The sequence below is a fragment of the Phaenicophaeus curvirostris genome, chromosome 1 (genome assembly GCF_032191515.1).
Source record: "Phaenicophaeus curvirostris isolate KB17595 chromosome 1, BPBGC_Pcur_1.0, whole genome shotgun sequence".
In the NCBI taxonomy this organism is placed as follows: Eukaryota; Metazoa; Chordata; class Aves; order Cuculiformes; family Cuculidae; genus Phaenicophaeus; species Phaenicophaeus curvirostris.
This window is the reverse complement of record NC_091392.1, coordinates 142,469,035-142,483,828: the sequence shown is the minus strand read 5'-3', so window position 1 is coordinate 142,483,828 and position 14,794 is coordinate 142,469,035. Positions and strand designations below refer to the sequence as shown.

General features: G+C 41.8%; 1 protein-coding gene across 11 annotated transcripts in view; it reads right to left on the bottom strand.

Moving 5' to 3' along the window:
• The window catches only part of MAP4K4 (mitogen-activated protein kinase kinase kinase kinase 4), a 167,004-nt gene that overhangs the window by 51,105 nt on the left and 101,105 nt on the right, over positions 1-14,794 (bottom strand). For all 11 annotated transcript variants that reach the window (XM_069876815.1, XM_069876867.1, XM_069876831.1 and 8 more), the window contains exons 4-8: positions 8,325-8,450; positions 7,426-7,536; positions 4,520-4,610; positions 2,886-3,016; positions 586-640 (exon numbers count right to left, since the gene is read on the bottom strand). In XM_069876815.1, the coding sequence (XP_069732916.1) occupies positions 586-640; positions 2,886-3,016; positions 4,520-4,610; positions 7,426-7,536; positions 8,325-8,450 (514 nt within the window). The remainder of the gene's footprint in view (positions 1-585; positions 641-2,885; positions 3,017-4,519; positions 4,611-7,425; positions 7,537-8,324; positions 8,451-14,794) is intronic.

The following is a 14,794-nucleotide window of genomic DNA, read 5'->3' as shown; positions in this document are numbered from 1 at the left end:
GAATATTCTCAAGCAGGGAGCATTAAGTTCAATATTCTGTGTTGAAGAAGGATTTACATTTAAGTTACATCACTGCTAAGGAAAATCAACACCGCCCACTGATGAATGGAAACAAAAGGAAAAGAAATGTTAGCTCTACACAGACTGATGGAAAGTCAACAGAGAAACAATTGCTACAGATGTTTTTTTCATTAAGGTCACTTTTCTTGAGGCTCCACTGCCCCTCTCCCCATCTAAGGTTTCAGTATCCCAGGCCAGGCCATAAACAAATAGGGACACAACTCCAAAACACAATATACTACCCACAGGAAGAAAGTCTGACTCTTGATTAGTGTCTCAATATTACTGCTATAGAAATCAGATTACTGCAGTCTACACTGTAGTGCTTAAATACTATCCTATCTTTATCAAAAGTGTTCCTATATATGGGATTTTATATTTATAGGGCAGGCAAAACCAAAGAGAACAGAAATAACATGATGATACTTTCAGAAACCTCAAAACTAGGCTTAGATTACAACAGCATCTCCTAAGTATAGTTTTCAGTCTTAATCATCCCAGCGGAGAAGCACGTGTATCACTTACGGGGAGCTCCTTCTGCCATCTCTATGGCTGTAATGCCACACGACCAAAGGTCACTCTGCGTAAAAAGAGAAAGACCATATGTTAGTAGGTGGATTTACCCATTCAGATAGTAAAAGAATACTATTTACAGAAGCCCTGTAGGTGAGACTTAAACCAAATACCATAGCTATTTCAATAATATAAACTACATTTTTCTTGTAACAGTATCATAAAATCCTACTTGTCATGCAATACATATCTATAAATACATATACACAAATGAATGTGTGTATTCATACAGTATGGAAACAACCCTTCCTAATGACACAAAAATATATTCACATTATGACAATAAAAAATACATCTGCCTGAAATCTAAGTCTATGAAACAACAGAGTTTTCAATATTCCCTTGTTTACAAAGGATTGAATATTTGTCTACAGCAGATTCACAGAAAACACTGCACCCATTCACCCAAACAAAGGGCAGAAAGAAAAGGAAAGACTCGCAAAACCTGGCAGTTCCTTTGCAGTCTAAACCAGCAGATAAATAAACACATATAGATGAATGGATAGATGAATGGAATATTAATCCTGAACTTTTTCCAGTCCAAATAATTAAATAATAGCTTTCTCTAGGGGAATAGAATTGCTAAAACTGCAAGAAGGCTCTGTTGGACACTGCTTGCAGACAAAGCAAACGCTCCTTCCCTACCACCTCAGCTTTGCTCAAAACTTTACAGAACAACAGCCCTTCAGTGGGAGCCTTTCAAGATACTAGCTCAGGCCAGCACCCCAGACTTAGGGAGAGCTTGAGCAAGAGCCAGGAGGGTCAAAAGGCAAGAGATGGATGAGTCCAGATGAGGAATCAACTCCAGAGACCACCACAGCTTAAGAGGCAAAACATGGGAGGAGGCTGCTGAAAGAGCTGTTCTTGAGCAAAGCAGTCTTCAATTCTCATCACAATAATGACTTTTTAAAAATTAGTCAAAACTAATGAGCAAATAAGCTCCTCCTGGATGACCAGCAGAGAAGCATTTCTAATGCTTGCATTTTCAAACACAGCACGGCAATCTTTTCTCTTGGTCCAATCCAGCCATTTAAGCTAAACTGCACAGCCTCATTATCTTACAGAATATTTCAACCATTATTTTTTGGGGGGAAAGAGCCCTACAGGTTCCATTAAGAGGCAGATGGGATTATTTTTCACATCATCGCTACATTAACAAATATTGCAGAGAGTTCTTCTCCTTTATTAGATCATTCAATAGCTATCCTTCCTTCCTAATAACTGCATCTGCAAAAATACAAAGCATTATCTTTAGTGGATTGAGCTGATGGACGTAAAAAGCTATTAAATCAAGAGAAATAGGATCAAGTTTAGTCAAAAGGTATAAAAACACCAATTCAAATAATCTGTGGGTTTTTTTAAATAGATCTAGAACTACACAAACACACCGATAGCTAGCGCCACCATCAATCTCAGAAAACTGATATAATTGATATTCAGCTCTAAAACTCATTGTAAGGCCTTAGTCACAAGCTTTCTGATATCTTTGTTGCCTTTCCTGGTTAAAAGTTGAAACAATAGCATTAGTCTGCGTGAAGATTTTTTAAAAAGCATATTTTCACATTTTTTTCTTTCCTTGTGCTTCCATTAAGGCAAGCTGAGAAGAACTTTTAAGATTACAGGATGCTTTCACTAGAGAAAACTAATTTTAAATACACATACATAATATTCTTAAGGGCAGTGCAAATACCATCAAGCCAACTACACTTCTGTAATAGTTTAACCGTTGGCTTGCAGCAAGCTATGTAAAAAATTATTTTTGTTGTAATATATCGCAATGGATATATTGTTATCAACATGTACATGTATCTTGAAATCAGGAGTAGGCACAGACTAAAAATCTCCTTCTGTACTTCACTAGCTCTCCAGACGGCGCTTCTATTTAAGGCAACACCTAAAATGCATTGTTCTGGGTTACTACAGTAACGGGGACATAGTCTAACACAATTTAAAGTACAATCATTATACAAATTGAGAACACGAGCATTTCCAGTTAAATTTTGAGCACCTACAGCACACTCAAGTCCTAGTCCACATGTCTCAAAACTATAATACAAGTAACAGCAACTGCTAAAGGTAACAATTTGGCAGTGACCCACACCTTGTATGCCTGCAATAAGATTACACCTACATAAATCAATATTACTCCTACAAAGTCTCAAAAACTTCCATCATTCATGGGCATTCAGGCTACAAGTACATGGGTTTTGTATGTTGGGGTGGTTTTTTTTCTATAAACAAGACTCTCTTACTCTGTAATCATACGTAGCATCCGGATTTTCATCACAGGCAATAACTTCTGGAGCCATCCAGTATGGAGTTCCAATAAAAGTGTTCCTCCTGCCAACTGTCCTGTCCAGCTGAGCACTCACACCAAAATCCACTGTGGGTAGAAAAGAGTAAAATAAAATAAGAGGGGGGGGAAACAAAGCAGTGATTACTTCTGTAAGTTGATTTGGAAATAAACCCCTGTAAATGTTTCACATGGGAGGACTATTCCGAGGGGAAATATAATGATTAATACTGAGGCAGCTGAGTCCTTGTGGTTCACATGCAATGTACTCGGGCCACAAGCATCAAGAGACATGGAAGCATATGACCACCTCTCCTGCACCTCTATTTAGCCTGCCTGTACAGAAGAGAGTGTACAGCTCCCAAAATTCTGCCTGGGAGGCTAAGGAAGGGCTACCCCCGTTCCCGGATGCTGAAGCCAAGCATTTTTGCCTGTACCAGCTTCCCAAAGGTACTTCTCACGCTATGGGAAAATCACATGAATGAACACATCGCCTTTTCAGCTATCCACCTTTACTGCTCTAAAATCAGACAGCAAAAATAATCTGTTGCTCAGAGGATTGCTGTCTGCCCTAATGCACAGAGCAGATGTGTTGATAGGAGCAAAATATGAAGATTATTCAAGAGGTGCCAACTTTGAGCACACACACACAGAGGTTGTAAAAGAGATGCCCAATTCATTACAGGAGAATTACATTACAAGGATGTTGCAGTCTCTTCAGTTCTTCCGCTCTATGCTTTTCTACACCAGCATCTGCTCTAGAAGGGCTTTATCAGCTTCACTGCATCCATCATCTGAGCGACACAGACAAACTGGTGTCGATGAGCTTGGTGGGAGCAATGATTTGGGAGCTATCGTGCTCCACTTTGGACCAAAAGGAGAAAGCTCTCCCGAGAGCTTCCTCTGCCAGCAGCCAGGAGATCTTCCCATGCCTCATACTGCTGGAAGGTGTAATGCAAAACAGAAGGGATGTGGGCTGGGTGGGAGGGCTTCGGCATGGCTCTATATTTAACCAAAAAAAGGTGGCGAATATAGCGTGATACAAACACAGAAGGTTAAAATGTGCAGTAACTGGAAGAGACAGATTAGAAAGAAGGGAAAAAAAGAAGAGTTTGTTCACTTGGAAGGGAGAGAAGAGGCCAGAAACGAGCATGACTCTCAGCAGGCAAGCCAGAGCTGGAACTCTCTTTTGAACCTGATGCCACAGCTCCCTTGAGAGTGCCATCCAGATCATATTTCTGTGTCCAGAACCTGCACAGCAGGTGCTATTTTAATTAAAGACAAATAGAAGAGCAATTCCTGTCATTTCCTGAGTCCAGAATAAAGGGAATCAGAACCAAGCTAAGACATGCATGGCTAGGTGGGGGGTACAAAACTGTATCCTCACCAAATTCTGGCACGAAAGGCAACATCTAATGAAAGGCATATCATCCTCCCAAAGCAAGAGGAAATATATCCTCGATTCACACAGGAGCAGTGACAGCGTACATGCTACAGAACATGTCACAGGACTCTTGGAGCATAAAATCATTTTGGGAACAGCAGAAACCATAGTCCGAATGAATGAGGAAGTGGACGTGTGCACATACTTACCAAGCTTCACTTCTGCATTCTCCGTTAACAACACATTCTGCCCTTTGATATCTCTGTGAATCACATGATGGGCATGAAGATGTGCCAATCCCTGTATTAAGAAAAGAAGAGGACATTCAGAGTTATGCTCATGACTTAGCCACAGACTACCCACACTTGGTACTCTGAAAGGCCATAGCCTGGGTCTTGGGCTCCTGCTCAGTGGCTGGGTGCAATGGGACCCGCAGGAGCCTTGAAGCAGCACGCTGCTTGCACAGCTTTTGGTAGTGGAGTAGAGGCACATGCCCCAGATCATACACAGACTGTACCTCAATACAGCCCAACATTTGCACTGTACAGACACCTCTCAGCTGTTGCATGAAGAAAGTTCAGTTCCCATAAAGTCTCCATGCAACAACACCGTATATGACATCAGCACTAGTGTACACCACTGACACTTCACACAGAGTTCCCTAGAATTTAGTCTAGGAAAGGGGAGTGGAGGGAGAAAAGAGGCAGCATAAGCATCCATACATGTACTCCCAAGAAGGGAGTGGGAGGGTGATGGACTGACAGATACATTTGAGGGTGAGGGATGACTGATGACAAATGAAAGCTGTTGCAGAGCCACAGTTCTGTTCTCTACCCTCCATAAATATGAAGCCAGTTAATTGTTCCCCAGGAAAAAAAGAGAAAGGGAAAAAAAAAGCACGAGCACTATACTTTCCAAAGGAAACAAAACCTCCTGGCATACGGTGCTTTTTGTTGAGACAGCACCTGGATGCATGCCCCAAAGCGTTAGCCATGTGGAGGGAGGGCTGAGGAAGACATATGTTGCATTCTACTCTCTAATGTAACTGGGAGAAAAACAGGCAACCGTCTTAGCAACTGCCTGTATTTTGGTTTCTCCTCAGCTCTCTATTCGGAAAATTGTAGTCTCCAGTGGGATCATCTTGCCCGTTCGTGTTGCCCTCATAGGTTTTTAATGTTTTATGAAAAATAAAGAAATAGAACCTTTACAGCTGCAAGAGGTTAAGAGAGTAGTGGTTGCTGTAGAGAAGTATTTCCTAACACATGTTCTTCATTAAATCATCATTTACCAGTTTGCCTACATAACCATTGGGTTATTTTCTTTTTTTAAAAAAGTTAATAAGCATGACAAAAAAAAAATAAAAATCCACCATCCACAGCTCCTCCTGACACATGTCACAAGCAAATCAAGTGAATGGCCAATGGCCCTGAGACCCTTTGCTGGCTGCTAACACTAAGTGTGGTCTTAATTTTCAGAGGAATGAAGGCTTTTCCACAGCTTCACACGGAACAGTTTTTAAAGCCTTCTGCTATGCCAACCCAGTCAGAGAGATAATCGTCTTGTCTCTCCAGAGTACAGGCACGTTTAGGTTTGCAAAGGGCCTGAAGGAGACAGAGTCATGCCTCCATTCTCCTGCAGTCCCCAGACCTCACCATTCACACAGGAATCCACTGAGTCAACTGTCACCTGCGTCTCCACCTGCACCAACTTTTGGCACTTTAGTTCCTTTTAATTTTCTGTTACACAACCTCTCTCTCCCATCCCTTGACAAACTGTGTCAAATCAGATTTTGCAATGTCTCATAGCAATGCAAGTTTAGCATTCCTTTTTTCCAGATATTCCAGTTCCTGCTAGCAAGCAATTAAGGCTTCTTTTGCAAATCTCTCACAGGAATAAGAAAATTGCTTTCACCTAACTCTTTTCTAAGGTTAATAATTTTTTCTCTGCTTAGTGAATGTGACTACCTAAGAACCTAAGATGAAGGCGACACAGCATGCAATACTTCCAAGGTTACACAGTTCTCAAATCAAACAAAGATCAGTCCTGCAGAAGTTAGCTTTCCTCATATTAAAGCATGCTATCCATTTGACTTGAAATTCAATCATCAGTAGGTATTCACCTTTTCTTCTCCCTCATAAACATCTTAAAATATGCGAGCCCAAATACCAGCAGCCAGACTCTCTCCTAGCGTTTGGAATTAGAGCAAGATACCAGAATCATATATCTCCCTCCCTCACCATCTTAAAAATCACCAAGGCAGAGCAAATGTGTAACAGAGACAACAGCAGCGTTGATTTATGCAAGTGCTATTGGTGGTTTTCTTTAACATAAAGCCCTTCAGAACTTCATTTATGATGAGGCAATTGAGCAAACATACTGTGCAGTGGTATGAGTAGGAGGCAATTTGTTTTACAAAGAAGCACGAGGAAAACCATACCAGATTTACTTAGTGCAGCAAACAAATGCCAAGTCAAAAAAGCACTTAAACTGTACCAACTGGAAATTAAATATAAAGAGTAATTAGTTAAGGCTTCAGTTTTAGAAAAACTGGTAAGCAGCATCCCTCTTCCTGAAAAACTTCTGCAGTGCCGTCTGCTAGCACTCCACAGTGCACAGCCACATGCAACACAGCTGCTTGTTCTAAACTGCAGGAATATACAATATGCAAGTGAGCACATTGCAGTGCAGAACTCCTAGTTGCTGGCCTCAGCCAACAACTCCCTCCCTCCACAGACTTAATTAAGATGGCGGCAAGTACATTTGGAAAAGCCCGCTCCACACCCTATTGTGTTACGACACTGTTACAACCTCATGCTTCTCAAAAACAGTACCTTACAGACTCTGTTTCACAGCTTCTACAATAGCTAAGGTCACTGGTTCTTTCACTGGCTTCTCATGCCTAAAAATTGCTGTTTTCTGCAAGGCTGCTGTTACAATACAACTCACACAGAGTTAAATGATGTGAAGCAGACATCTATCTGCTCCTACACACTCTCCAAGCGATGACATGGCTAACAGGATTGATCAGAAACAGCTTCTTGCAGAACCTCACGCTAGGCTAGATCTCTTTAAGATTGTTTCTGTGTTTTCAAGTGCAGCAGAATGTTTTCCTTACCCTGAGAATCTCTCTGGAGATATATGCTATCCAGTCTTCTTTCAGAGTATTCCCTTTTGTGTTCTTCACAAGGTCTGTGATAGAGCCTGCTCCACAGAACTCCATAACAAGCTGGAAAACAAATATCAGCATACAACCAACATTAAATACAGTTCCCAACTGTCTAGTGAAGCAAAATAATCAGGTTGCAGCATTGATTTGGGAAACCCTTGTGAAGCACAGAATATAATTTATTTTACATCTCTGCCTGGAAAATGGATTCAAACCAAATGTCTCCAATGTGTGTCAGACATATTCCATATATGTCTCACACTAGTTACCACATTTTCAAGGACTGATTTAATCACTGTAATTTAATGCTGAGAATCTGGATTTGCTCAACTATGCAGAATGCATTAGCAGCAACAGGACTAAAGGCACATCCAATGCTGAAGGAATCAAACTGATCATACAATTGCAACACATTTTATTCTTGAACTCCAATTTAGTTATGGAACAACATGTACTGATGTCTGTATTCTACCATTTCAAACCCAAACTTCAGTCCGCTAAAGGTGTAGATGACGTGGGATAAGAAACGTAATGGGTGCTATTCTCAAGTGCAGCTTTCTTTTCACAGCCACACTGCTCAACTCATCTGCCTTGTTGCCATGAAAGATGTTACTATCCATCTGGGAAACGGGAAAAAAAGTTACCTAAAAAGAAAATCCACTGCTAATAGCAAATCCTGCTTCAGCCATCCTCCTAAGGACGCATGATTAGCCTATGTGATTCACTAATCTATCTGTTCAGGCAAGCACAAAATTCTGTTAGTCTTTCCATAATGTAATATCTCTGTCATCTTCAACTGTATCCAAAAGGGAGAGAATTACGAATATGCTTGAGAAATATCTGCTTACCCACAGTTGGTCATCATGTCCTGGAGGACTCTTCTTAATAAAAGCACCATAATAAGTGGCAATATTTCTATGATGAGAATATTTCTTTAGCATATTAATCTCCAGTTTGATTTCTTCCTCTTCATCCTTTAGAAAAAAAAAATCCAAACATATGTTTAATACAACACGTGCATTAATTATATCCTCTTCTCTTTCACATAAGTAGATTTTTTTTTAAGTTTAATTTATACCAGCATCATGCTCAGTAAACACATCCTACGCTCATGCCATCAAAATCCTGTTTATTGACAAGGTCTAAAACAGACCTTTACCCTCCCAATTTTTCAGTAGTGCAAGAAAACAATGGAAGGATGCACTGGACTTCATCCAGTGATGGAGCAGGACAGGATCCGTTTAAAAACTCTATGCTTGTAATACGTTAAGCAAATATATATACAGCAGTTTTTTAGTCTATGTAACCTTGAGAACTAGAAAACCAGAAAAATCTGTGAATTTATGAGAGGAGTATTACTTCCATCTTACTCAATTTTTTTTCCTTTAATTTTCAAAATTGCAACCAGCTCTATTTAAATACCAGATAGTGGCTCAACACAGCTAGTTGCCAAAGGCGGCCCTCCTGGAAGGACCCCACCACAGGATCCCACCTTGGTGCCAGCATAGGGCTGGCGCAGGAAAGCAGAGGTGGAAATCAGGAATTCCCCTCACTGTGCGGACAAGGCGTTCACCTTGTGCACAATTTTCCTCCTCCTCCATCCGCCTCCATGGAGGAAGAGCAAGTGCATCAGGAAGAGTGGGCCAGCAGCCCAGGCAGTAAACAGGATGCTGGGACACAAAGGCAGAGGAAGGATTTCCCCTGTCTCCTCCACCCTGGCCACAGCGAGGTGCCAAGCTGAGAGCAGCTCGGGTGAAGGCAGGTCATCCCTTCAAAGAGCTGAAATGGGTAACGCTATGCAATCACTCCCTAAAAACACCCACAATCTGATTTTGAAGTGACAGAAGGATGCATGGAAGGATCCACGCACGCTTTGAGGTGATGTCTCAGCAGGCAGCCAGCAGATTCAGAAGAAGGAGCAGACGCTATCCCACCCCCATCACCCTCTTGCCACACCTAGATAGTGGGAACCTTCATCTAGCATCTCGCAAGGCAACAAACGAAAAGACAACTGGTTTACCCCTTTAGGCACAATCTTAGTTTGTGCCACAATTTTCTAGCCTTAGATATCCAGGGGGAAAATGTCTACCTTAAATTGATTCCAGGAAGAAACTGAAGCCTATGTTCCCTAGGGTGGCTGACTGATGGAAACAGTAGCACGTATTTTGATTATCTTGTAATGTCAAAGCTGATTACATGAGAAAATTTTAAGCCTGAAACTTCCTTGCAATTTGTACCATGCTAGCAATCAAATATCCTATTCACGACATATGCAGATGTTAATACTAAGTACACGTTAACTATTTATACACACTAGTACACATGCCTTCAGCAAAAGAAACCACCCTATGCTACAAAGCAAACAATAGTTTCAAATACCCTAACTGTGAGAAGCAGTGCTTGCTTGTAAATTATTATCAGAATTCCCAAAATGTACCAGGGATAAACTAGTCTTAAATCTTCTCATGACGTATCTTTAAAGTTAAATACTGTTTATTTCTGGAACACGGAACAAAACAGCAAAATAATCTTGTACATCAAAGTTCCCAGTGAGCAGCAACCCTGGGAGAAGGCATTATCAGGACAGCTTGTTGAGCCAAAAGCCAACTCAGTGCTTCCTCAGCTGCTTTTGTTGTCCTTGCTTTTGTGTAATTTTTTTTATTTATTTAGACCACATTAAAAAAAAAAAAAGCGCAAAAAAATATAGTGGGACCTTTGTTACACTTAAAGGTTTGGGACCTAATCACCGGTAGGTTAATACGTGTATTAATGTTATGTTAATTTATATTGACTTTTTCAATAAAAATTATTTCCTACCCTCAGCATACGAACATAATGACTTTTACAACAGAATCAGCAGTGTATCATAAAGGTTGTTCGTGTTTATCTATTGTAATAGCACCCAAAATGACAACGTTTAGACAGGATCTAATTCTGAAAAAATAAAATAATTAAAAACCCAACCCCCCAAAATACACCAAAGGACAAACAACAACAAATAAAGGTGCACACAGACCCAGCAGACTGCAGGTAGACTGCTCTTTCAGTTTTTCCTTGTGGCTGTGTCAAAGCACTTGCTCAATGGCCTGCAGCAACCGTAAGCATCTCCCTTAACTGAGGCTAATAAAGGTCCTAAACTCCTATTTCAGCTGCCATTGAGCAATGGACCACAATACAAACAGCATCTAGCCTACAAAAATAAGTGGATTCAGTAATTCTTGCCAGGCTTTGGAGGATTCCACTTAGTGTGGATCGATAACTCCCTGGCACTGAGTTCTGAAGACTCTGTGGCGACAGGAACTATCTTGAGGATTTATCAGCACGGAGAAGGCTGCAGTACCACTGTGGTACAGCCACTGGTGTAAGATAATAAAAAGTGGCCAGACCAAAACTGTTCTGTTTCAGATTCAGGAATTTAATTTTTTTTCAGGGTGCAATGATTGCATCCTAATATAGAACTCTGAAAGAGGCCAAAAAATGTGTTTCCTACCCACGTTTACTTCTCCCCACTAACTACAAAAAGGAAGATGAGGTCATTAGCCAATATCCAGGCACCAATCTTGCAGATGTCTTGCATCACAGTGAGATGAATTCCACACAAAAATTTCACTGGATAAGACCATTTCCGCATAGGTCTCTCTACGGACACATGGACAGCAGGGAAGGCGGGCTCCCTCTGCAACAGGGATCCTCAGTAGCCGTACAATGATTAGGATGCATGTGAGCTGCTCTCAGGGACCGAAGGTGCCTCACCTCCTCCCAGCAACACATGCCCTATGCTACCACCAGTAACAGTCCCTGCATTTGCAGAGGTGCCAGGATCACAAAAGGGGAAAATTTAAACCAATTGAGGCGAAAGACTGTAATTTTCATGAAGGAATACAAAAGTACATCCTTTCTTTCTTGGAGAAGAGAGGCAGCTGGTGAGCCCTTCCTAGTGATTTTATGCAGCTGGCATCAATTACCACTTTAAGCCATTATCTGTGCATACAAACTCCCACTGAAATCTTCTTTGTCTGGCCTATGATGGGGCTAGTGTAAGTGTTTTATACTTACACATTCACTGTCTGTTTGTGACAGCACATCTGATTACTAGTAATTTTTGCAGTATGCTATACTTTTGCAAGACTCACGTGGTTAAATCAGGCTTGAAGCAGCTTTCCTCTCCCTTTCTATGTATTTCCCTTCAGAGATTAAGTGGACATGTCAGCATCTCTAGGGATTTCTAACTGTCGTGCAGTTTTAGCAAAAGAACTTTGCCTGCAAGATTAAAAACTGCATACAACACCCACACAGAAACCCACCTATGTACACTAAGTTCATTTCCAAGCATTTGAATTAGCACATTAAAAACAAACCCAGACATGTCACCTCTCAGCCCCTAGCAGTGGCCGATCAGCTTGCTTATGGCTGTAGCAGAGAATCTCCACACCGCTTGCTCTCCCACCCATCACTGCACACTAAATATCAGACTTTCTTTTGCAAGCAGACAGCAAATCAATGACTTGTTATTTTCACTACATCACCATTTGCAAAACTGTGATGATGTATGCATCTGAATGATTTAAGTATCTGACCGCCCCTGCCACTGGTGCAACTCCCAGTCAAACAAAACCTACTAGAGCAGATGTTTGTTAAGAATATTAATCTGGACAGCTCAACTATGCCATTTCAGCATGTTTTCCAAAGGTGAGCTCCCTGCATCATTATTGCAAGAAAATCCTGCTTATTTATACAAATTCTTAGAAGATGAAGAATTCAGAAGCACTTTGCTAGACTGTGGTAGGGAGAGAGAAGAAGGGAACTACAGCTGTAAAACTGCCAGAAGCAAAGAGGAGGTGATCAAAGGAAGAGAAAAATCACTCCATGCTTGCCCCATTTTTATATACTTCCCTAAACCTTCACCTAGGTTATTTAAGAGACCGAGCAAAACAGTTTCAACCTGCCCCAGCACTGCAACTGGTATGAGACCCCTATCAGAATACATCTCTGAGAAACAGACATGGCGGAGGAAAGGGGGAATAACACTGTTTTCCAAGCCTTATAGCACAATTATTTCAGGAGTTGAATTAAAACAAAACAAAACAAAACCAACCCCACCACCCTAAGGATACAGCGAGGAATAATCCAAGGGCATGTAAGTGGTGACTTTCCATATACAATTCTCCAGGTGGAAGAGCTGCCTGACCGCTGCTCTTTGCCAGCTGTTGATTCTGCCCTCCCAAGGGATAGCCCAGGTCAGGGAGGAGAAATTCAGGACAACTCTGCAAGACTTTATTTACCTTAGTAGTTTGACGAGAGGAAACGTGAATAAGGAAACACAGCCAAGCAAGGACAAAGCAAGACAATGTTCTGAGACAAGAGCAAGTTTACCTATCCCACCAGATGATTTATATGCTGCCCTATATCAGTTTGCAGAGGAATACAAATCTAGTCTCGTCATTCTGGTTTTGATTTAAGGAATGAGACACTAAAAAAACTCAGCGCTCTCTGCATAAACGGCAGTCATTGTAAGCTACAACCAAATTTTAAGAATTAAGACCACTTCCCAAAAGTGGAAAGCCAAATACACAGGCAAAGGGGAAAGGAAGACTCCAACTCTCCTTTCCTTTGCTCTACCCCAACACTGTTTGTGAAGCTCTGCCTGCCTATACCCAGGGAGCTGCACTGCAAGGAGAATGGCACCTAGCACTGCTCTACCTGGGACTTCAGAGTAAGCTGAGCTATTGAGGATCACGAGCTCCATCAGTGGCTTGCAGGATCTGGGAATCTTTATATCACAGGACAGTTGGGATCTGTGTAGAAAGGCAGGCAGCAGGCTTCGCCTGGTGCTGGGAGGGGAAAGGGAGCGCTAATCCACAAACACTCAGAGTGGTGGAGAGGAAACCAATTTGCCTTCAGAAGCAACAGAACCACAACATCTCAGCCTTTCTTTCACCATCTCCCCCTGACACACAAGTTGAAGAAAAACAGCAGAAGACCACTTTATTTTCCTTTCTGCTTCTTTTCACTTTTCATTTCTGCTCTCCACCCACATAAAAAACCAAAAAGTCCTAAAAAGCATTAAAAGCAAACAAAAACTTTCCTGGATAAATCTCGACACTAACTTATGCAAACCACCATCCTGCTTGTGTGTCACGTTCTCCCTTCTCCCTGCAACCCAGACCCGGCCAACATCCATTCAGAGCTGAATCTGTCCAGGACAGGGCAAGTCTGAATAGTGCCTAGCACAATAGGTGACCTTTTCTGGTGCTGGAATCCATAATACACACACTCGTTAATAAAGTTCTCACACACGAGGGAGATGTTTTGGCGAGAAGAGTTGGGGCAGTATTGCACATAGCACGGTATTTGAACCGGGAGCTGTGGCGCTGCCTCCAAGCTGGGAAAAAGATTGTAATTTTGGGAGGAACCTAACCACAGAGCAATGAGACTCTGAGCACTGGGCAAGTCCCTGCCAGTGCCTGCCAAGGTAGGAAGTTCGTGTAAAACGGAGCAGCTTGCAGCGCAGAGAGTGCAACATCAAGAAACATGATCCTCTCCAGTGCCATAATGGAGTGTTAGAACTGGGAATATGAAATAAAATAGTTCTTGAAAGAAAATATCAAACAGGCTTCTTGGGAGGGAAAGCCTAAACTGTTTAAAAGGAAAGACTTTAATCAAGATGTGCAGTAAACATTTAACAGGTCCATATAGAGCCTGTCCTAAATCTTAACATACAAGAGCCTGCAGCTTTCTTCTAATATCCTATCTTTCCTCAGAGTCTTTTACAGAGCCTTTGAGCTTTATTATACTCAAGGTAAAGACCTCATGCAAGTTTATTTCCAGTCCGTCTCTTCTCTGTTACTTCCTTACCCCCAGCATTCACTGTGCTTGTCCCACGTCACATGCAAGCTCTCTCTTTCAAAGATCCCTTATCCACAGACTCTTCCCACCTTGGCCGCTCTTTTATTTCTCTGCACCATCCTTCAAGGCCTTCTCAAACACACACTTGTTTGAAGGCTGGTAGATTGTTTGCCCTTATGAAAAACTGCCTGCCATGCCGCGCATTTAGTGACACTGAAGAAGCACTAGACATCCAGCAAGCTGTAGCATGGATGGTGAGGATCACCCCACCACCCCACACTGTGACGGTACCTCTCAGACTTTGTCCCTTGTTCACATATGCAGCCCATGCAGAGGAAGTCCTTCATAGGCTTCAGTGCAAGATTTCCAAAGCCCATCTTGTCACTGATTACTGCCCCAGGGCTGCTTCTGCTGCAGGCACAGCGCCCACTGCCAGAAGCAATAGATCAGCAACACTGTGCAAGCAGAACGA